The following is a 24,394-nucleotide window of genomic DNA, read 5'->3' as shown; positions in this document are numbered from 1 at the left end:
TCTTCTGAATCCCATTCTAAATCTGTTTCAAACACCCCCAAATTTAACATTTTAAGAAAGAAAAAACATTAAAACAACTTGACTGCAAATCTAGTTTTGAGACTTGCAGGTATTTTCTTCCCCAGACTTGCAGATTTTTTTCATCTCCATTATAAAGGGTTTTGCCCAGGTCTGCTACACTGTAAGGAACAGATGTATCAGCATTTCTTCTGTCCTAGATTTTATTGTTAATCATTAATAATAAAATACTGGCTACTTTAAAAAGTCAAAGAAACCCAATATAAAAATACAGCCATCAGAGTATAATATACACACATAACAAAACAGCTTAATACAATCACACTCACGTCAGTCTTCTATTGTATCAAAGAGATCATACCTTGGTACACAGCAAATAGAGATGCTGATTTCGACTTCAAATAGTCACTTTAGATTTAGTATAAAAATATTAAATGGGATCTTTAAAAAGCAATCCTTGAGTCCAGATGTAATTCCCGAGACAGAAACTGCACAGAAAACAACTTCTGGGAGCAAGTGTAAACCACGGAAGCAACAAATTATTTGTTATGCAAATTTTTATCCAGGAGGAACAGACTGGCCTCCTAATCTCCAGGTTGCTTTTGAACATGAGGGTGCATTCCCTCATCTCAGTTTTTCCTGAATTTTTCATTCCCATCTTGTGTGAATACACGATCCAGGAAGTTTCACATGGAATTTCCAAAACCTCCTGTCTTCCGTGTATCAGAACACAGGTATCAGATGCTCAGTTGTATTACTACAGCAGCCCGAGTTTACACTCTTGTGAAAGAGTTATTTGGTGTAAAGATCTGATGTCACAGCAGCATGTCTACCTCAGAAACTCACTCCCAGGACTTCCTGCAGTGTGTGCTCTGTATGGCACAAACACAATAAGCATTATGGACCTTTTTACACTAATGACATTGACAGGAAAGCACTTCAGAATTTAACTGTACATCTGGAGAAGGGGACTACTGTGATCTAGTGTGGTTCATAAAAAAAACATACAAAATATAGGACTTGAGTGCAGCTTCCTTTACATGACGTGCATTGACAATGCAAACCAGCCTTCCTCTTTGTGCTTTTCCACCTTCAAAAAGAAGAAACCAGTTGAAATTCATAAATTTCCCACAGACTTGCTAGTTAGTTCTGGCTTGTGTAGGGTTGCTTCGTATCAGTTCACCGATATGTAGCAATTGTTTCCGATTGCCACCACAGAGAGAGTCACACCACCTACTTTAGACATCTAGCTTAAGCCACATCTACCTAAAGTATTCCAAATTTCCCCTCAAGGGATGTGTGCTTTGCTGTCAGAACAGGCAGTCTTGGACCCTAACTTGTTTCTCTTTATCACTCCTAATTTAGGTTGTTTTGGACATCAGGAAAGATGGTTAAAATCTCCTCATGGTTGCTTTCAGGCATATAAACAGATGTATGACTGGTTCACCAGACTGCCTGGAGTTCCCCATAAAAGCATCTTGCTGCAGTCTATTCTCTTTGCACATCAGGAATCAGAAATCTAGACTGGGGATTTTTCTTTGCATTTGGATTTATTTATCCTTCAGCAACTAACTTATTCAACAGTTAGGTAAGAGCTTGCTTGGCTCTTACATGTAGCTCTACCAATACAGCATAATGATTACTTGAAATTCTCGAGCCACCAGTAAAAGACTGCCAGAGTTTCCCAGTTCTAATGCATGAAGATGCCACAGCAGAAAATGTAGTTATAGGATTACTCACTTCTATGTAACAGCTCTGTGGCAGCAAACAACTAATGTCACTAGCACTCAGGTCTCTCCTTACCCATTGTCCAGAATTCTTCCCTGTGAGAGTGGTGGGACACTGGCACAGGGTGCCCAGAGAAGCTGTGGCTGCCCCATCCCTGCCAGTGTTCAAGGCCAGGTTGGACAGGGCTTGGAGCAACTTGGTCTAGTGTAAGGTGTTCCTGCCCACGGCAGGGGCTTGGAACTGGATGAGCATTAAGGTCCCTTCCCACCCAAACCATTCTATCATTCTATGAATCCAAACTGCCATTAGCCTCAGTAGGTTTAAGGTAGGACAGAGCTCTCTCCCCTTCTTCACCAGTCTTGCTTTTTCCTCATATGACAACCACAACCGAACTTTCTGGCTGAAGACTTTTTGGTCTTACCTTTGGCCTTGGCTGAGTTAATCTCACGCTTTCTGATGTGGCACTTAGGGGTGAACAAGGTTTGCTGGAGTCTCCTACTGACCTGTAGACATTCAAAAGGAGATTGAAAAAGTGAAAAATGGAAGTGACTACTAGAATTATGTCTCAGATCCTGAGTTAGGACCCCTCATCAGTAGTATTCAACAACCCAGGTCATCTGTTTTATGTCACATTGCAGGTATTTCAAATACAAACAATGGAAGTTGTGAAAAAGCTACTGGACCTTTGTCCCGTATCCATAGAGTTGAGTGTGATGAAGTCAGGGGAAGTCCATGAAGCCAAAGGAAAAACATGGCAATTTTTCCATTGTGAACAAATTCAGCTGTATGGGTAATCAAGACACCACAAAATGAAATAGTAAAGGGTTAACTTTTACCTTCTTATACTGGTCATACTGGCAGGGGAAACACTGTCTTCTTTGGAGCTGTCCATAGCAGCTGCCATGGGAATAGACACTTCAATTGTCCTCCTGGCATTTTCTAGGCAATAAATAATAGCTTGATTCTGATGAGAACACAGCAACATTGCACAACAGTCACTTAATTTTCCCATTTTTTGAGGGCATCACATAACTCTCCATCATTGCACAGAATATACAGATGAGACATAAAACATCAGGCTAAATATCAACCCTATACCCAGTCTCTGAAAATGACAAATATTCAGAGCACCCAGGGACAATGTGCACAGACATAGAGTGATTCTTCCATGGATAAACCTTCTGGTTTTGGCAATCAGAGGCTTAGAGAATTCTGATTTCTCTACTTTGTTCTTTTAAGATTTTACTTATCGTGCTGAACCTATGTTACAACAGCCATACAAGTGTTAGAAGTGTTATGATCCCACAGCATGAGTCATTGCATATGCAACTGCATGCATATGCACACACCCCTGCTCACTCTTCCCCCTCCTTCCTCTCCCCCTCAAGTCCTTTCCTTTATACATCCTCTGTGGTTTAGGAAGGGGGAAAGAGTAGGTGTCCTAGACACAGCATGAGTACATGCTCACATGTTCTGCCCGTCAATACGACTCCATGAAGAGATAAAGCAGCCCTCACCTGCTGGAAAGCATTTCTGTTTATAGTTACACATAGCAGCTTATCTATGAATCTTGAATTAGCAAGAGTATTCTCTTTGCTAATTTACCTCTTCAGATGACTGGAAGCTCCAGTTATTTCTTTCTATTAGCACTGGCAGTAACTCAGCAAGGTAGTCTGATGGAAAGAGCACTCAAAAGACCAAAAACTAAAGGTGGTTGAGAACTGGATAACCACCCTGCCATGATTTTTAGAAACCTAATGTAAGTACTTAATCTTATCATAGACTCATAGAATGGTGTGGGTTGGAAGGGACCTTAAAGCTCATCCAGTTCCAACCCCCTGCCACAGGCAGGGACACCTTCCACTAGAGCAGGTTGCTCCAAGCCCCTGTGTCCAACCTGGCCTTGAACAGGGATGGGGCAGCCACAGCTTCTCTGGGCACCCTGTGCCAGCGCCTCAGCACCCTCACAGGGAAGAACTTCTGCCTAATATCTAATCTACATCTACCCTCTTCAGTTAAAAGCCATTCCCCCTTGTCCTATCACTACATGACCTTGTAAAAAGTCCCCCTCCAGATTTCCTGTAGGCCCCTTTAGATACTGGAGTCTTTTAATAGAAGATTCTCCAGCAGAGAGGACTGATTAAAAAGCCTAGTTCTGCCCATCAGTGACTATGCAGCAGAGCTGTTCTGCAGAACAAAGACGTAGCAAACAACAGATTTACTGTGAAGCATGATAGTTGCAGCAGACTAATTACTAAGAAACTAACTTTAGGAGAAGTTTAGCTGATCTATTTTTAGCTCTCTGAAGTAAGGAGTGTTTGTACCACAGGGACATTAACAGCAACTGTACTGCTGACCGCAACTGCTGATCCAATCAGGTAAGGACAGAGAACTCTCAAAAGGGGAAAAACATTGTCTTACTAGTTTTGGTTTCTCCTGAAGCTGGGTACTTACCAGGATAATTTAGGGATGGGGGCAGAACAGGAGATGTCATTGGAGGGACCGTATCAGCAGCAGCTAACTTCTGCTGCTCTATTAGCTGCAACAGTTTATCACGTGCTTCTGTACTCTGACGATTCAGCTCTGCTATTCTTTCCTCCAAGCTCTTCGACGCCATGAGAGGAGTCTACTTGGATAATGACTTCCAATTAAAAACTTACAATTTGAACCTTCAAGGAGAGTATACAGTGTACTTCAAGTACTTCTATGGATTTCATTTGCAAACCAAAAGTAAACATCATGATACAGCACCTCATCTTGTCCTTTCCACTGTCCTATAGCTAGTTCCTTCATTCACTAAACACAACAGTGTTTTAAACTGTTCTTCCTGCAGACAGGAAAAAACCCAAACAACTGTTGTCTGCATCATTTAAGGGAAAAAAGAAGAAAAAGAAACCCCAACCATCCAGCAATTAACCATCATTAAGAAAATATTTACTCAGAGATACACATATTCAGGAGGGTGTGGGGAAGCAAAAGCGGATTTTTAGCAGAAGTATCCTGGAACTCATCTTTAAGCCAGGTTTTCACCCACTTTGACCTCTTCCCCTCCAGAACTGCTTCCACAAAAACATTACTTCAAAAAGTTTGCATCATTTCGTACAACTAAATGAGTAAATATTACACAACCTAATAGAATGGGGAAAGGAACAATGCCCTCAGCCTACATTTACATGAGAAGATTTAAAATCTTTAGGATCCTTAACCGATCAGTAATTCAGGCACTGTGATGGAACAAAAGCAAAGACAATAGCAAGGGCAGGGATTAGGCATTTCTGTGATGTTCATTCCACTCAGGGGTGCCACTGAATAGCTGCTTAGTTTCTGATTAAAAGGTTTTCTATGTGAACTGAAGCCTTCAAGTTCTCCCTTTCCCAACAATCTTGGGATTTTCACCACACCACAGGACTAACAAGGCAAACCCAACTAGTACATACACTGTAATCAAGTATTTGCAAGAGATGTACCTGCACTAACTTCAATCTCATGGGCTTTTAGGTCACAGTAGCAGAAAAGATATATGGCATAGGTTTAAATATGTAATGTACAAGCTTGACAAGAACCTGTGGGTTGGTGCAGTGCTTTCACTGTTAATATTATTCAACATTCAAGAGGATGACGTTGCAATCACACCTCCTTTTTACATCACAACCTTATCCTAAACTTATAAATGTGCTGCACACTTTCCAGCACTCAATATGCAGCATAGGCCCAATATGAGAAACTACTGTTGAGCTCCTAGGCAACGATAAAAATCACAAGCCTCCAGGCAAATGAATTAAAAGACTATTTGGTTTGCTACTCTTCACAACAGAAAAGGAACAGTCTTAAAGCATCAGTAAGCTATAGAAAAGCAGATCAGCAGAAAGGGGAATCCATAACTTTTGTTACATTCTCACCTGTCCTTGTGAAGAGGCTGGACTAGGATTTGCATTTTGTATTGGGTCTAGCTGATGTAGGTAGTCACTTGTGTCTTCAGAGAAGCCTCTGAATTTGCTGAGTTGAGCTTTAATGAGGGAGTTCTGCCGTGTGAGCTCAGCTATCTGTGCCAGCAGATCGCCGTTTGGAAGTGACTCTTCAGCTGGGCTGCTTTTCCTAGTGTCCTGGGGGCAGGACAGACTGCTTTTCTCATGGGAACTCTCCAGGTCTCTGTCTGCAGGAGGAACCGGTTGCCTTTGAGAGATGAGACAGTTCTCAGTTGTGCTCTGTGTTCTGAGGGAGGAAGGTGAGCTCCTTTCCTTGCATGGTTCTCTTTCGGTGTTTTCAGGAGACTGAGGAATGACTGTGAATGCTGCACACAAGAAATAAAGGAACAGTAGGGAAAGAGACGTGATCCTCATGAAGGAAACTGACAGTGACTTTACTGCATCAGGTTAGCAACAATCAAGCAGGCATGTGAATTGTAACATCTAGCCTGAATGGTGTTATGTTACTGATCAAAAATAACTCTTATGCAAGATCCTGCTGGAAGAACTCACCAGGTGTAATATTTCCTATTACATTTAAATGATTTAATTAGAGAATGAGAGAAGTCAGAGAGAAGATAAGTTGTTTTGAATTTCCTAGCTGATAGATCAAACACCACTTCTTACTTAGGCCTTCATTTTCCAAAATACAGTTACTTTACCTAATGGATTGTAACTTTGCATTTCAGCTGGGATATTTATACTGGCTTGAGAACGAAACTTGTAGAATAATAAAAGAATACAGACTTTTGGCAGAATAAACTAGCTACTTATTCAGCCTCTAGGAAAGGGGCTTCCACCCTCTGCCCTCAAAAGTGGTGTGGTCATCATTAGAAACAGGTAACACACCACACACTGAACATGTTACTGCACTGTCAGCTGCTACGTGTTAAATCCAAGCTGGATTTTGTGATCGAACCCAGATTTTTTTATGCTTTATATGCCAAATAGCCTATTCTTTCCCAAGCTTTAGCTTTTGCCTCTTGAGCAGAGCATGACATTTACAAATTTACACGCAGATCTGTTTTATGAATTGTTTTTCATAAAGAAACATTCAAGAAGTTTAACACTGGTTGAGCCATTTAGCACCCTTCACCATCTGAAAAGAGTAACAATACATTTCTCACAAAGCTGAACTGTAGCCAAGGCTAGGAATACAGTTTTATATTCTTGTTTCAAATAACAGACAATATCTGACAGTTCTCAATGGGACTGCAACTAGATGTTGCTCTTTGCAGAACACTACGTGTAGCTCATTTTCCTCTGATGTGCCTCCTCCTCACAGTACAGCAGCCCACCAGAAGGTTGAACTAGATAGAATCTTTCAATTACCCTGCTAACTCCTTAGAAATCAAAAGAACTTCTGGGTTATTTTTCTGATTTGGAAAAGACTTACAAAGCCACACAGCTGAGGGGTGGAGAGATAAAACCCAACAACCGTGCCCTGCTTCCTGTCAGCACAGGGGGTTACAGGGGCCTAGCACATCCAGTAAGATGGATGTGGTTACAATGACAGTTGCAGGAGGAAACAGCTTATCTGGGGAGCCACAAAGGGTGCTAAATATCTTCCCTAATCACCTCGATGAACTTTCTTCCTCCTAACAACCAGAATTGAGTGTCTGACCTATAAAACTCCTGAAGCCTACGGATACTGATACAAGACTGAGTTAACCTGGTTATCCAGCACCACACAAATTCACCCCAAACTTCTTCAGCCACTTCCTGTGTATTAAATGAAACCAAATGGAAACCTGCTCCCAAAGCTTTTAGAAAAACCTCTGCTGGGAAGACTGGCTCAAAGCAAGAAAATGCAGCCTACAGACATCCTGGTTTGTCTGCAGCATAGAATGCAGAGGCAGTGAATTTACAGACTTCAGTGGTCCCACTGTTAAAGGTGATGGAGGCTGGACTGCACCAACAGTAGATGGAAATCTGAGATGATGTGATGATATCAAAGAGCTACAGCAATAATACAGAAGTGACAATCAACACCAGTACAAAATAAAAGTGCCAGTCTGGATTGCCACTCACAGGACCACAGGCAGCAGATGGAGAATTGCAGGGGACAGAAAGTCTAAAGGAAATCTAGCAATAGGCATAGAAAGCAAAGAAATGCTTCTGTGGATGCTGAAGTTGGGTGTTCCAGCCATACCAGACCAATGTGTCTAAGTATACAGATTAAAAGATTTTCATAGAAAATCACAGAATGGTTTGGGTTGGAAAGGACCTGAAGATCATCTAGTTCCAATCCCCTGCCATGGGCAGGGACACCTCACGCTAGACCATGTCGCTCAAGGCTCTGTCCAGCCTGGCCTTGAACACTGCCAGGGATGGAGCATTCACCGCTTCTCTGGGCACCCTGTGCCAGCGCCTCCCCACCCTCACAGTAAAGAACTTCTTCCTTATATCTAACCTGAACTTCCCCTGTTTCAGTTTGAACCCATCACCCCTTGTCCTATCGCTCCAGTCCCTGATGAAGAGCCCCTCTCTGGCATCCTTGTAGTCCCCATCACACACTGGAAGCTGCTCTGAGGTCTCCACGCAGCTTCTCTTCTCCAGGCTGAACAGCCCCAACTTTCTCAGCCTGTCTTCATACAGGAGGTGCTCCAGCCGCTGATCATCTTCGTGGCCTCCTCTGGACTTGCCCTAACAGCTCCATGTCCTTCAAAAAATATATCTCCAAAGGTAATGTGAGATTGAAACATCAACACCCTACAGACTCCCAAGTCTATGAGAGCCAGAGAGATCTCACCGTTCTGGAGCGGAGACAATTCCTGACTGCTCTTCTGCCGCGGGGGTGACAACAGCACAGCTGGCTGGAAGATGTGAGCTGGCAAACCTCCACCAGATCCTACACCACCTGAGGTACCTGGCCTCGGGGGACACATGAAAGGAAGTTCTTCCTGCGGGAATTTCAGCATATTTTCCCTGTTGTCTGCATCAGTCCTGGGCTCAGAATAGCTCAAGTCAGGTTTTTCTAAAGAAAAAGACAAAGCAGGGATAAAAGTGAAAAATAACAATAAACAAATTAAAAAATTTAGGTTTAGTGCAATAGCAATGGAAGGAAACATCTCAATAACAACTTTTCTGTTCAGGAATCTGAAAAGACAGACTACAGTATGTTCCACACACACTCCAAACTTCCTTCTGATCCACAGATACAGAACTCCTTCACTCGAGCATAATACAAATTTCTTCTACCCCCTCCCCCTCTTTTTTTTATCCTGAGGGGGCTTTTTTCTGATTGTTTTGAGGGTGGTTCTTTTGTTTGCTTTTACAAAGCCTGGGTAAATCACAAAGAAAGGGATCTGGTATGTGGCTTCTACCTGAGAACCCCACAAAAACAGTCAGGAAGAAAGATTTTGACCACAAAAATGTCCACAAACCCACCATTTAACTAAGAGATACAAAGAGCTCCAAGCAGTCTTAGGATTTATAAGGAGCTACTGACCTTGAGAGCAAACCCAATGCATTCAACCAACCAACAAGACAGCTGGGAGAAAACTCCATGATGAAAGAACATTAAAGGTACAAGGTGAATCATGTTTGGTTAGTTTGGCCATCAGCACTACTGGCTTAACTCAGCCTGCATCTATGTTACATATCACTCAACTGGTCACCTACCTCTGATATGAAGTAATAGAACGGTTTGGGTTGGAAATGACCTGAAGATCATCCAGTTGCAACCCCCTGCCATGGGCAGGGACACCTCACACTAGACCATGTCACCTGAGGCTCTGTCCAACCTGGCCCTTGAACACTGCCAGGGATGGAGCATTTACCACTTCTTTGGGCAACCTGTGCCAGCGCCTCACCACCCTCACGGTAAAGAACTTCTTCCTTATATCTAACCTGAACCTTCCCTGTTTCAGTTTACAAGTATCAAGTAACAGATTTCAGTCTGGTTAGCCAACAGGCCTCAGAAGCTGCTATTTCTGATCAGCAGCGACCTCCAGCGTCTGATGGAAGAACCGATCTCATACTGTCAGGCTGCCTCAGCAACAGAATGGCAAGATCCCGATTCAGTTTGCTGTTTGCTTGTTCGGGTTTTTTTTTGCTTTAAGGTTAATCTTGAAGCCCTGATCCAGACAGAATGATGCCAATGGGGATGGAATATAACCTATAATACTGTGAAAAAATAATCTGTAGCAAAAGACAGCAGAACCCGTGGCATATGAATTTCCAGAAGTGAGATTCATGCTCATGCAAGACATAGATGCCTGCTTGAATAACTATTAAATACCAGATTTTCCACTACAGCGATAAACAAGCCACAACTCCTGTTTCATCCTTCACACGCATACACACACCTTGGCCATTTGCTGGACCTTTGCCTGCAATTCCAGAATGGTTTGGACTTTGTTCTCTTCTGGATTCTACCAAAGGGAGGCCTTTAAATGCTTGTGTGAGAGACATCAGCTGTTCATCTGTTACTGTCATGTATTGCTGAAGCTTCTTCTAAAGGAGGAAGAAAAAAAGGAGAGTGATACAGAAATTTGTATTCCACGAATTAGAAAATTAGATACTTCAAGCAGCCCTGTGAAGAAATTTGGCGTCAATACCATGTGTTTGTAGGATTCCAGTGAGGTATTAAATACCAGTGTCTCCAGGTTTCTCATTTGTTTCCTCTCCTGACTCAAATAAATTATTCGGTTTTCCTTTTCCTAACTTACGACCCCACTTCCTCTCCAAGGTTGCATTATTGCTTCATCCCCAAACATAACCATTGAACCAATCTACATCCACTGCAAACTGGAAAAAAAGAGAAAATGCAGTCTTACATCCAGGCTACTCAGTTGCTCCAGGAGTGTTACCAGTACAGAAGTGCTGAGGAAGATGCTTAAACTTTTAGATTGATAAAGTAAAGCTCAATTTCACAGAACTAGCATTTTCTCAGGCTTTGAATTTAAATGAAGGTAAAATAATGACCTCCCAAACATTCCTTCCCCACACCTCCTACCTGCTGTTAGAATTCTCAGGCTCCTCGTTCAATTTTATCATCTCTTGAACATGAGACAATGCATCTCAGCCCATACTTGCAACACAACTCAGTACCTCTACAAGTCATCCTAATGGGTAAGGCAAAAGGGCTCAGTACCTGCATAGTATTGTTTTCCTCCCTGACTAGAAGTATTTCTGCGGTCAGGGCATCAATCAGTTCTCTGTGTTCATTCAACATCTCCTCATGCTGCTGCCTCACCACCTCCTTCTCACGCAGCTGCATTTCACTCTAAAGAGGGAGAAAAAGTTAAACACCCACTATAACCCAGTACAGATTCATATTTAGAACCAGGAATGGGTCAATATGAGGTCATACTGCAACAGCTCTTCCCACTAAATTGACTTCATTACTTACACAGTAAATCCAATTTTCATTTCTTGAGAACTGTCAGAAAGCTTATTGTTCCTTCTCTGTTGCTCCACAACACTGGAAGGAATCCTGTACATCTCTTTTTTTTCTGCCTTTACAACTTTTCCAGGCTGTAACTATACAAGCATTGTCTCTCTGCATGGATACTCGTTTTTAAGTCACTGAATCTTCATGCAGCAACCACATAACTTCAGATGTGCTGATGCTTGTCAGTATCCAGTGCTACTTGTGCCTATTCTTTAGTTTTCTTAATTCATTAATAAAGACAAATTTGACTAAATAGAGAAAGTACTTGTTTTCTAATGTTATCTCTCAGGGAAAAGTTCTACAGGGTTTAATTAATTTTTTTTTATTTTAAAGAAGCTAAGAAGTTTTATATGATAAATAATCAACTTGAGCATGAGGCAAAAGCATTACCTTACTGTAATGAACCTCTTGCCCTCAAAAGATATTATCATAGAATCCCAGACTGGTTTGGGTTGAAAGGACCTTAAAGCTCATCCAGTTCCAACCCCCTGCCACGGGCAGGGACACCTTCCACTAGAGCAGGTTGCTCCAAGCCCCTGTGTCCAACCTGGCCTTGAACACTGCCAGGGATGGGGCAGCCACAGCTTCTCTGGGCACCCTGTGCCAGCGCCTCAGCACCCTCACAGGGAAGAACTTGTGCCTGAGATCTCATCTCAATCTCCCCTCTGTCAGGTTAAAGCCATTCTCCTTGTCCTGTCGCTACATGCTCTTGTAAAAGGTCCCTCTCCAGACTATCAGTTTATTATCAATTACTAAACAAATTATCAATCTATTATTTTGAGATAGATCACTGCAGTAGGCAGGCTTCCTATACGAGACATGAGTCCCTTCCACCTCTAATGGGTAAATGGAACACACGACTGCCACTTTTTGCACCATCGCTACTAAAAGAGTAGAGGCTCCAAAGTCACCTAAACACGTCAGAACTAGCAGATGGAGCTCTTCCCTGATGGTTGCCTGCATTTACATAAAGGAATCCTTGAATAAGATAAATACACCCCATCTCCAAATTTCACATTATTTCAACTGGTATTTTCCACTCAGAGTCACTGAGAGACATTCACTGCAATCAACTCCTCTCTTTTCACCAGGGATACCTGTTTCTAACAAACTCCAAGTTTTAACTCTGAATTGCATGCAATCCAAATAATAAGCAACGATAATCAGGCTTCAAAGAGAACCGACTGGGAGCCAGAAAAGACCAAAGTTTATGTCTGTAAAGTAGCTTTATACGCCTTTTTATTCACTCTACAGAAACCATTCAGCGTATTCTCACCTCTTTGAGGTAGCGCATCAGACGACAGAGAGCGTTCACCAGTGACAAGGTAAACCCAGCGAGCCCTTCACTTCTCTCAGTTTTCTGAACCACGCGACCTGTACATCGCTCATATTCCTCCAATTCATGCTCCACTTCATGTATCATGTGGTTGAGAACATCCAGGCTGGATTTGTCCCTCCGAAGGTTGATGGGGATTGAATCATCTGGGGAACCATCTCTCCTCTGTCTCGCAGAGTTCTGTGCAGTTTCCTTCCTTTTCACTGAGGAGAAAAAAAATATAAAAGGTGTAATGGGAATTTCAACTTTTATAAAAGCTTTGCAATACCAGAGAAATGACATTGTTTATTAAAGCAAATCAAAGGAGAGGCCCTCTCTTGCCCTGAGCTGGAATGGACCATCAAAGAATGTACCCAGTCATTTCAGTTTTCGTGTCATCAAAAACCACATTTTCTACCACCACATTAGTGCCTCTCAGGTATGATTGTTTGGTGCTTTTATCTTTGATACCTGTTTGTACTTTCCTCCTTCTCAGCTAAAAGCATGGAAACATTTGCCAGTGAAAAGCCAGTGAAAAATACCAGCTGCTCTCAGGTCTCACATTTAGTGAGCAACTCTTTTACACCAGTCCCTTCATGTTACAGTTTGTATTTGGTATCAGTTCCCACATACAAATGTGTGTAGAATATGGGTACTGAAATGCATCACAAGACTGCAGCATAGAATAGAAAGCTGTAACAGAAACTGGTTGATGAGAAGCTCAACATGACCCATCAATGTGCACTTGCAGCCCAGCAAGCCAAATGTATCCTGGGCTGCATCAAAAGCAGCGTGGCCAGCAGGTCGAGGGAGGTGATTCTCCCCTCTACGCCACTCTTGTGAGACCCCACCTGCAGTACTGCATCCAGCTCTGGGGCTCCCAACACAAGAGGGACATGGACCTGTTGGAGTGAGTCCAGAGAAGGGCCATGAAGATGCTGCAAGGGCTGGAGCAGCTCTTCTATGAAGACAGGCTGAGAGAGCTGGGCTTGTTCAGCCTGGAGAAGAGAAGGCTCTGGGGAGACCTTAGAGCAGCTCCCAGTGCCTAAAGGGGCTACAAGAAATCTGAAGAGGGACTTTTTACAAGGACATGTAATGACAGGGCAAGGCGGAATGGCTTTAAACTGAAAGAGGGTGGATTTAGATATTAGGAAGAAGTTGTTCCCTGTGAGGGTGCTGAGGCACTGGCACAGGGTGCCCAGAGAAGCTGTGGCTGCCCCATCCCTGGCAGTGTTCAAGGCCAGGTTGGACACAGGGGCTTGGAGCAACCTGCTCTAGTGGAAGGTGTCCCTGCCCGTGGCAGGGGGTTGGAACTGGATGAGCATTAAGGTCCCTCCCAATCCAAAACATTCTGTGATTCTACAAAATAGGAAAGCCCAGCACAGGAAGGAACTCCACAGCTTGCAAAGTAACAGGTAGCATCAAAGGGCCGTATTTATGATTCCCAGATTCCTATGGAATTTGCTTTGCAAATGAATGTGCAGAATACAGGGGAATATGTTATACAAGGGACTATGAAATGACCATCCTTAGAGATGCTCAAGACTCGTATGGACAAGGTTCTCCATAATCCAGCAGCTAGCCCTGTGATGACTTCCAAAGATCCCTTTCAACCTACATCTCCTTATGATATTGAGGATCTTGGTCAAAGGGAGGTAAGTACTAAACCTTTTGCTGCAATTTGCTTTTGTTTCCTTGACTTTGGGTTCAGCACTTGTCTCACACTGTAAATGGAGTCTCCAGTCTCTTCTTCATCTTCCTTCTGAAGTCTTGAATGGATTCTCTTGACTACACTGCTACCATTGAGGGCTGATTTAAACACAACACAAAAAATACATAAGTGAAATATTTCAGGAATGTTCTTAACAGTAACATGTTATAAAGTAATTTTATTAGAACTGGCTTTTTAGTCTGGAAATTCATCCAAGCCAAATTAGCACGTCTCTGTCTCTCACCCCACCGAAAAAAGGAATCCACACAGGATTCTGTGAACAGCTTCACCACCCTTCAGAGGCTGATTTAGCAAATCCAACCTGACTGATCCCATGATGGAGAAGCAGTTGGAGTCAAAGGCACGTTTGATTCCTGTGATAAGGTAGTTTTTCTCATATCCTTTTCAGCCCACAACTGGGAATTCTCCAAGGAATTTTCTTCTCTCAACAGCCGAAGTAGTCTACATTCAAAACAAGCATAACAGTGAATTGTAACAGGATAAAAGCATGATTCTGAGTTATCTGTAGAGTCTGGAAAGAGCTTTTTAAAATATCTGTAATTGCTCAGGTGAGTTCCCTCCTCACATTCATTCCCAGTCTGAGTGTTACAAGGAGGGCTTTCCCTAGAATTCTGAGGTCAGGAAAGGAGGACAAGGGGAAACTGAAAAACTAACTTAACTACAACCATGCAATGCCTTACAGATTAAAAAATCTTTTTCCAGTGTTAAGGAAGTGGAAACCTGACTGGATGTATTTGTACTGACCTGTCAGAACTGATGCTGGATTTGAAATGCAGAGAGTCATGATGTCCATCTTCTGATCGATAGATTGATGATGCCTCCTCTTCCACTTCATTAAGAGCCTTTTCAGGAGACAACAAAGGAAACAAAAGGAACTTTCAGAGCAATTTCAGTTTGTTTTTAGGAAGAAGTTAGAGATCAACTTTCAGAAACTGTTTCCAAGAAAAACAAAACACATTTGTTCCAGTCTCCACTTCCACAATAAAATTAAAAAGAAAAACAAGAAAAAAAGAAAAACAAAGAAAAACCCACTCCTCTGTGGCAAGAATTTTGGGGGTCTTCAGTACCTATGAAATCCTGATGCTGACAATTGCCTCTGAAAATATCACAGCAAGTGATTAATTCAATATCCGATATTAGGTTTTATTATTATTTAAATAAGAAAAACCACACACACACTGGAGGATAAAAAAAAGCTTTAAAGACTGCACCAAAACAGAGATATAGCAGGCAGAGGATGGAAAAAGCAACTTAAATTATAGCATTTCTAAAATTTCACCCTTTTGAAACAACAAACTGAACAACTTTGCAATGAGATCTGTAAAATTACACTTATATTCTATGTGTAAAATGCAACCAGAACAAGATACAATTCTATGCCCTACATTCATAGCCAAACTTACGCAATCAAATTTGGAATTAGGGTTCTTCAAATTACCAGATCTCTATGCTTCTGGATAGGCTTCACCAGAGAGCCTTTAACTATGATTTTTGTAGGCAAACAAGGAAAAGAAAATCTCACAGAAGCTCAGCAGACAACTATCAGTATGTGTTTCAATGTAAGCCTCTCCTGCAGCATGCATCCAGTGACACAGCTCACAAAGGATGCTACACTTAATTCCTCACATTAAAAAAAACCCCAAAACCAAATACCACATTGAAATACGTGACGGAGAAGTGCTGCGACTCCAATTGCAGATATTTGTGCAAGATAGTAGGAAACAGGATTAGAGAACCATGAGAATAACACACACCATCACTTTTGCTCCCACAGCCCTTTTTGTCTTCATCAGTGAGCTGTTTTGGGAGTGCCATATGCCTATTCTCAAGCCACAGTGAGCATTCCTGGTAAAACTCACATTATGAAAAGAGAACATAAGGCCTATCTAAATGGAATTTTAAACAAATTAGAACAACTTTAAAACTTTTTAAACAGATCTAAATAATTGTAAAATACTGTGAAGTATTAAAACTTCAACTTGTAGGACTAATCAAGGCAGTAGAGATAACTGGAGTCCACATACATGTGTTATCAGAAACAAACTGGAGCCCAACTGGCTACGTCCCCATATATGCAGACATAATTAGAAAATCAGAGGTATGTTTTATATATTAAATATACTATTTATATGTGTATATATAAATATATATTAAATATTGAAATATACATGTATTTCAGTATGTAGCAATTAGTTAACTGACAGAAGAGTTGTTTTCTTGGTCTGTAATTTGTTCTCATGCTGCTAATTCCAGGATTTCAAAGGGAGAGCTTGCAAACATGAGAGAGCTTCTACGCCACGTTTGTTGCTCATATTCAAAGTTTAAGAAATCAAAAATCATGATTCTCAGAGTCTCACAAAACAAACTCAGCTCCATTTAACACAATTTTCTACATGTTATCGACATAGTATACAACACACAAAAGACAGGTTTCTGCTTGGAAACTCTACCTTTGAATATTCTTCCTTTGTGCAAACAAAAAAGCCACAGGAGGTGGCCACAGGTGTTCTGTATGCCACAGAACAGGACATACATTACCTGGGAACGCATGACAGACTCACTAAGGATGGAAAGCTGAGTGGGAGCATCACATTTTTGTACAATGGGTCCTTGAGATGATTCTAGGTCACAGTTAGGAGCCATTGTCACATTGGGGATACCTAGAGGAATTAGACAAAACAGGGAAGAACACAGAGGACTCGGTCTGTAGTATGTCACAAGACTTTGTACCAAAAAGCAAGTTCCCATACTTTGCACAAAAGGAGTCACAGGGATGTACAATGCTTTAAACAACTGCCAAAGGCCAACTATCGTGTTATCTTAATACATTTGGCCACATACCAGGCTTTTGTCCTTCTCACCTATGTGAATACACTTGTGCAGAAGCAGCATGTAGGACGAAACAGTCATTATAAGCAAAATACAATGACAGCCTACAGAGGAAAGAACCTATGTTTAATATTTCACATGAAAGCAGCCAATCCTGCCTTCCAGCAGCATAAGGACCCACAAACCAGGATAAGAAAATGAAAAGCCTTGTTCACAAATTGTTGATGAATTTTCCACAATATCCAAGCAGTCAACCAATGTGGTAATGAGAATCAGAACTACTATAGTGGCTCAGACTGGTGCTCTGCACAGGCCAGTAGCTTGGTTGTGGGAAACAGTAAGCATGAGGTGTTTCACAAGAAAGGATCTGAAATTCCACAAGTGATCCACAGTTCCATAGTACAGTAGCATAATCAGCCATGGGTCACTCTCCCCTGCCATAGGAGGTGTTATCTGTGTTTCATTCAACATGAACACGATCAGATGTACTATGTTAGATGATGAGATGAATACAGTTAAAAAGAACACTTTGCAAAGTGAGACTATTTAAGAAAAGCAAAGAGATAATCTTAAATGTGCTACCACATATAAATGAGATAGTCTACCTGTTCGTGTGCGAGGAGCGTCCCCAACCAAGTCTTTTGCCACAGCCATAACCTGATCAGTTCGTTCCAATACATCTTGCAAATGGTATTGATCAGACAGAATCTGAAAGTATAGCATATAAGGAAATATTCCATACTGAGCAGACCAATTTTTCCTTTGGCTTTTTTTTGGTATTGTTCTTCTTAACAGCTAGCAAGAGAACAGCCAAGACGACAATGTGTGCAAAGTTGGTACTGTGCAATTAGATTCTGATTGAGATAGAGCAGAAAAACACACTTCATTCTTGGGTTTCTGAAAAATTAAAGTGTTATGATTTGTGGGGCCCCCATCTGCACTGACTCTTCCTCACTAAACCTTTCACTTCCCTCTCCTCCTCCCAGCTTGACACAAGAGTGTGTTTGACACACTCATCAAAACAAAGGCATATGGCTGGCGATTAAAAAAACCCCAGTATGTATCCTCAAACCATTTGATCTGAGTTGTCAATAAGTGCTCTACGCATATCATTATCAGATGCAATGATAATGAGTCAAAGAACACTTATCTAGATCTCTTTTCCAACCCTAACTATTCTATGAACTGATAATGATAATTATCAGATAATGATAATAATTTAATTACAATATATAATATAAATACCATTACTTAACAGTCAATTATCAGATAATTATACTGAGCCAAAGAACCCTTATCTACATCTGATCATGGTAACAATCAGACGTGATAATGATAATGATGCTGTTGAGTCATAGAACACTTATATACATCTGACAGACAACCAAAACTGCACTATTTGATGAGATCCAAACCAATTCAGGCAGACGTGCTTCATTCAGCCTTGACTACTGAAAATCCTGCTGAAAACATTAAGCCACTGACCACCAGAGAAGTTTCAACAGACATAAACACAGCTGACTACATCTGGCATCGGAAGATGTTTTGGGAATCTCCACACATTTCTCACAAGGCACAGATCCTGTATTCAAGGTCGGTCTCCCCCGGTATTTGAAGTCCATCAATAGCACCACAGAGGTCTTAAAGGGCAAAGCTAGAGGCATTCAGCTACTGTGAGCTGAATGGAGCTGAGTGGGGACATGGCTTCCTGGGTCCCCAGTTTGAACTGAACACAATTCAAAACTCTTCACGGACTCGTGGTCTCCTTCACAAAGCTGGAAATGGCAAGATAGTAAAATTACACCCCCAGAACTTGGGAAGAAGGTAGTTATTCTTAAAAGACTGAGAAGAGACCAGATGTGTGAGTGACCTCCACTTCATCGTGGTTAATTCAATTAAGCCAGAGAGGCTGCAAGTACTTCAGAAGATCCTGCAGAAAAGACAGGCTTGTGTATGCCCTCCTACTCAAGATTTGAGAACTGAGTGACCTTTCTTGCTCCCCCAGGAATCATAAGAGGGACTTGTCTGCAGCAGTTTCAGAGCACTATATGCCATTATCTCCACTAAGCTTCTTTCAATGTCCATTGATAAATTTGCTGGTTCTAGGCAGTGGCAATTTCACCTGTTTCCCACCCCCATATCTTACTATGTTTTGTCATGTCAAGAAGTTTCCCCACATACCTAGTTTCCATGTCTTTCTAATCTTTTGAGCCTAAATTACGCTGCAGTACATTACACTTCTCCTCATAAGCAATTTAGCAAACCACTGAAGATTCATCTTTCAATCATCTCACAGATCTACTTTTCCAAATCACTATTCAGTTTTCACACTTGACACCAACTAAATCTAGTCTTTCCATCCCACCATCTGATGTCAAAACAATGCAGGTTTTTAGACAAGTTATGCTGTATCTGAAGGAAAAAGAAGGCAAGGAAGGCAGGGAGGGCAGGAAAATAATAATTTACCTGTCCCAAAACATAATTTCTTTCCCCAAAGCAATTAAAACTAAGATGGTGTGTTTAATCAGACAAAAACTGTCCCAATTCATTTTTCACTCTCCCTACTAGATCTCTTTCAGCATCAGCAGGTTCTGAAGCTTCACTCTCCTGGTGCACCCATTATGAACATTTCAGAACATTGTTCCCAAGGTATCTTAGCTCATATGTATTTGAGATCAGCAGAAAACAATGTGGTATCTGCTTCTAACCCCTCTAGGCTCATTTACGTGCCCTTGACAAATGCTGTACTTTGTCCCAGTTTAGTATCACCTGTGAATTTCATTAAAATTCATCTTCTCTTTAAGATTGTTATTAAAGATAATTAAATTGGACTAGTCCTAAAACCTCCCCCCTGCAATAATCCATTCACCATCTACCCTTCAGTGCAATACATTAATGTGTGGCACCTACACATTCACAACCCTGTGCTGGAGGCAAACGCGTGTTGGTTTTTTCATTCAGATTTTTAGGCAGACAAATCCCAAAATATTAAAATTTTGCTTATCCATTTCATAATTTTTCAACCTACAAGAATAAACACACACTAGCAGCAGCATCTTCCTAGTTTTTGTCTCTGAGTCTGTTGCAATTGAGTAGGATTCAAGAGGCTTAGAAAGCTGCACTCGCAGCAGTAAAGGAAAAAAGATCACCAAGGTAACAGAGACAAGAAGACAGTGGTGTGTTGTACTGGGAGACATAGACTAAAGAGTCTCCCCAGTTACTCTGAACAACAGGACCTAGTAATTAACAAGATTTAAGCTCCAGACAGGCAGAAGCGGTGACTCTCCTCCATCTATTTTATTTTTCTCTCCACCCAAGAAGACGCCAGTGTTTCAAACAGCAACAGCCAGATGGGTTTTATCTTGCCTGGCACCATCTCCTGTTGTCCTCCTGTCTGGAAGCATCTTTTCTTTGATTCAGAAGTAGACACAGAGTATGTTGAATAAAGTAATCTCTTAAGTATGAAGGGGAAAGCTACTCAGGAGGAATTGATATTTGTGCATTGTCATTAGAAATGGCAACAACTTCAGAAGACTATTTCCTATCAATGAGTTCCACATCTGTGAAATGACTAAAATCACATAATAGGTAGTGCAGCCAAATCATAGAGTGATAGCTACCAAGTCTACCTTTGTGAAAAATCATTTATTTCTGCATGGAAGTCTTGTTGAAACTAACTTGCTATTACATTAGAGAAATTTGTATAAAAGCCCATAGCTTTTCTGAATACTCCCCTACAATGCACTTGCCAGAAAAGTATGAAAGTAACAAAGGTAAAAATTAATTTTTGAGGCTTGATTAGCACGATATCCTTAACACAAAAATTCTACTGGGATTGCAGAGAAGCAGGTGTCAAACAGGAAACTAGAAGGTGAACTTCAATTCCAAGTACTTTCATTTGTTTCTGTCTACGACTGAATGTTCCGAGAGATCAAAAAAAGACTTCTGAAAACGCAGGGAAACTGAAAGAGAAAAGCGGTCTGTGATGGCTAACCCACTGCACATTTACAGGACTATCAGATCTTGTTTATCTGAACTGGTAGGTGAACACTGTTCATTACCATTTTTTACCAACAAGAAAATTCTCAGTTTGTCCAAGTGCTGATGAGGTCTGAAAGCTAACGACCCTGTTTTGAGACTAGTTTTCATCAATATATTCAATATATGGCAAGGAGTTGTCTGGCATATGAAACAAAAGGATGTCTACCACTGAAATCTTTTTCCAGATAGGGACATCTACTGTCTGTTAGCTAAGCTTAGGTTTCCTGCTACAGTTCAGTATTTAAAAACAATTAAAACAATACATTTCCAGTCAGAGTGCTTCAGAACAACCTTTTCAATTCCCAGATGATAAGCTTGTCTGCTAGCAGCCATAGCTCCTCAACCTTTGTTGTGTCAATTTTCCAACCAGGCAAGCTCTTCCTCACCAGCTTCTTGCCTCAGCCTTTCAGCCCCTATGACTCTGCATTTTCTCTGTTTATAAAAGCTATGGCAGATAAAGATGTCCCTCTCAGAAAGAGAAACGCTCATATTTCCATCAAAGAAAAATACTAGAGAGGAGGAGGAAAAGGCAAGATAGCAATAAGAACACAAAGAATACACATACTTTTCACAACAGAGAGTTTAACTCTGCAAACCTGTTCAGATGCCAGAAGGCCTGCAAAATTACAAGGGCATAGTTAGGTAACAAGGATCAAATATACAACTGTATAGATGAGTTAGCCTATTCCAATCACTGCATGCACACAGCACATAGAGGAGGGAGAGTGTATGCATATACAAAGTCAAGTTATCCAACAAGATGAGCAAATGCTGACCCACGTGCAAAAGCAGTTTTCCAGTACTGCTGCAAATAATCTGCAGCAGGCTGAAAGTGTGGGTTCAGCTCTCACCTCACGCATCAGAATCAATTTCCTTCTCTCCAAGGAATCAGCAGCCTTTTGCTTCTTCCATTTTTTTTTCAGTGCTTTCTCTTGCAGTTCCAGCTGCGCCAGTGCTTTGTTTTTTGACTTGTGTATTTCATGGCGACGCAGCTACATAAACATGAAAGAAACCATTTCAAAATCAGAGGATGATTTAAAGCAGAACTTGCGGAGTGATGCTAACTAGCTCTTCTTGATTTATCATTCATGCGCTGAATGCTTTTTATGTTAACTTCATGGTAGTACCAATGACAGCCTCACAAGCATCCAGAAGCATACAATGTCATCAGTACCAGCCAAATTTACAGTGGGTCTGAAGATGAATACGAAAAGTCTCATAGTTTTCACCTGGCCCACACCACTGACTCAGCAAGAGTCATCTCAGCCGTAAAGGGAGAAAAAACCCAAACACTAGCACCTATAATATGCATTAAAAGACATAATGCATTTTCCTGACTTAACACTCTCAGTCACCAGCAATATTCTCTCTTCTAACACTTACTAAAGTGTCTGGAAGCTATCAACTCAACCATTTATAGAACCGGGCCTCCCTCTGCTATTGTGTCCATCTGTCCTGACTAATCTGTGAAAATTCTTAAGCAACAACAGCTCATACTGCTGTTCTATCCTGGTAATCAGTGAGACCAAGGAAAATGAAATAGAGCTTACATATTCTATAATGAACAGGTTGTTCAGTATAAAGAAGTTATGTTAAGCCATTACATGAAAATTAACTACACTCTGAATTAGAGAGATTCCTAAAATAAAGCATGTCTTTCAGTCCTTCCAGCAGAGATGAGACTTAACTTCGAAACCCACTGAGTTTTTATGCATGTATGGTTTTATGTTTTTATGATGGTATACAGTTTATTGAAATAAAAACCATGGCTATTGCTTCCCCAAGGAAACAGGGAACTGAAAACCACCAACCACCAGAGCTGGGGATGCATGATATCATGAACCAAGAACTAACACTAAACAGAGGGTATTTTCAGAAGCTTAAAAAGGGAGAAAATATCCCACAAAGTATGGTAAATACTTATGTCAGATAACCAGCTAAATCTCCTGGCTAGAGATACTGCTATTACACTTACAATGTCCTCAGGAGTTGCACGGTGGACTGTCAGATCATGGACGGTACCCTGCAAACAGGAACCAAAGAACATATCAAAAGCCAGAACTGGGTACAAACCAGGGTTTTTTTCAACTCTCACTTAAAAAAACAAAACACAACTCTAAATTACGATATAATTAGCATAAACCTACACAACGGTGCATTTCTAAGCCATTGTAAAGCATTCCACCCTCAGCGACGTAGGCAAACAGCAAAACCGACATCCCTGTTGAGCCAAATCCACACACAAACCGGCAATCTCCGGTATGTGACCCCCACCCCGGAGGACGGCTCCCGCCCAGCCAGCACCTCGGTGGGCACGGAGGCTTCCCGGCTCTTCCCCAGCCGGCCAGAGGCCTTAGCGCGGTCTGCGCGTCCCCCGGCTGAAACAACCCCGCCGCCGGGCCCGCAAGGAAGAGGAGGCGCAGGAAGAGCCGCCCAGGCCGGAGCGGGCCCGAGGCCCGGTGCCTGGCACCCGGGGAGGGGGAAGCACTTACGTCCCAGTCCCGCTTAACCGGCGGCGGCTTCCTAGCGCCCTTCCTGCCGGCGCCGCGGGGCCTGGGCCCGCGCAGCAGCGACATAGCCAGCCCCGCCGCGGGAAAGGGGCGGGAGCGTAACGGCGCCGCGGCTGAGGCTGGAACCTCCCGGCGTTGCCATGGGAACGGCGCCATTACCCGCCCGCCATCCTCGCTGGCCCTCACCTCACGCCGTGTTCCCGCCGCCAGCCCCGCCAGGTGGGTGGGTATGGCCGGTGCCTGCGGCTCCCCGCCCGTCATGGGGTTGCTGTGGGGAAGCAGCCGCTGCCCCTGCCCGCCCCGCTGGGCAGTACCTCAGGGGGGCAGAAGGACCCGCGGTTTTCTTGCCCCTGAAGTAGGGCAGCGCCTACTTCAGCGCCCTACAGTTCCAGCCCTGTTTGGAGGGAGTTCTTCATACTCCACAGGTTAAAAACCCACATGAGCTACTCCTAGCATTGCCGGTCAGCCATGTCTTCCACCTCCAGCATTAATTTTCCTTTCATTTATATCCCTTCTCGCTGCAAATACCCTGCCAGGCCACCTCTCAGTGTCCTTCTGAGGAAGCCTTGGAAACTTCCCCATGCTACAATATGTATTTCAGATCCTATTAGGGGTGATTGAGAGCACAATGTCACACGAACTATTACATTAAGACCACATCAGATTAACGAGTGGCCCTCGGCGGTGTATTAATGAACAGATCCCATCAGCTGTGCCGCTGAGGAAGGGTGTGCTTCCATACCCACAAGGAATTTCTGGCTTCCAGAAAGCAGCTGGCTGTTTTTAAACAAGTCGTTTAACTTACACAATATATTTCCTATAGACTTACCCCACAAAAATGCGACAAATCCTCCACCT

The 24,394-nt window shown here is 42.2% G+C and overlaps 1 protein-coding gene across 3 annotated transcripts; it reads right to left on the bottom strand.

Annotated features, from left to right (window-relative positions):
• Positions 1–203: 203 nt before the first annotated feature.
• Positions 204–23,632, bottom strand: SPICE1 (spindle and centriole associated protein 1). 3 transcript variants are annotated; one of them, XR_003989445.1, is made up of 17 exons: positions 23,519–23,622; positions 23,002–23,049; positions 21,878–22,018; positions 17,591–17,693; positions 16,695–16,816; positions 14,901–14,998; positions 14,458–14,597; positions 14,093–14,233; positions 12,386–12,648; positions 10,810–10,941; positions 10,022–10,169; positions 8,464–8,688; positions 5,646–6,037; positions 4,201–4,372; positions 2,583–2,710; positions 2,168–2,249; positions 204–1,108 (listed from the first exon to the last, which is right to left on the bottom strand). XR_003989445.1 is itself a non-coding variant. In XM_030472001.1 (17 exons), exons 1-17 carry the CDS (start codon positions 23,600–23,602, stop codon positions 1,055–1,057), a joined length of 2,448 nt encoding a protein of 815 aa, XP_030327861.1. In that variant the 5' UTR covers positions 23,603–23,632; the 3' UTR covers positions 204–1,054. The 3 variants fall into 3 exon arrangements, 1 of the variants encoding a protein (XP_030327861.1); XM_030472001.1 differs by having other exon boundaries at positions 2,583–2,685; positions 23,519–23,632; XR_003989446.1 differs by lacking the exon at positions 4,201–4,372 and having other exon boundaries at positions 2,583–2,685.
• Between the last annotated feature and the right edge of the window lie 762 nt (positions 23,633–24,394).

This window comes from Strigops habroptila, chromosome 2, assembly GCF_004027225.2.
Source record: "Strigops habroptila isolate Jane chromosome 2, bStrHab1.2.pri, whole genome shotgun sequence".
In the NCBI taxonomy this organism is placed as follows: Eukaryota; Metazoa; Chordata; class Aves; order Psittaciformes; family Psittacidae; genus Strigops; species Strigops habroptila.
This window is presented reverse-complemented; position numbering and strand designations above follow the sequence as displayed.

Coding starts and splice junctions, on each gene's coding strand:
- SPICE1 (XM_030472001.1), bottom strand. CDS start 23,602: ATGTCGCTGCTGCGCGGGCCCAGGCCCCGCGGCGCCGGCAGGAAGGGC. Junction 14,598..14,900: donor TCCAGCATCAGTTCTGACAG/GTCAGTACAAAT, acceptor TTTTGAATGTAG/ACTACTTCGGCTGTTGAGAG. Junction 10,170..10,809: donor AGGAAAACAATACTATGCAG/GTACTGAGCCCT, acceptor TTCCTCCTTTAG/AAGAAGCTTCAGCAATACAT.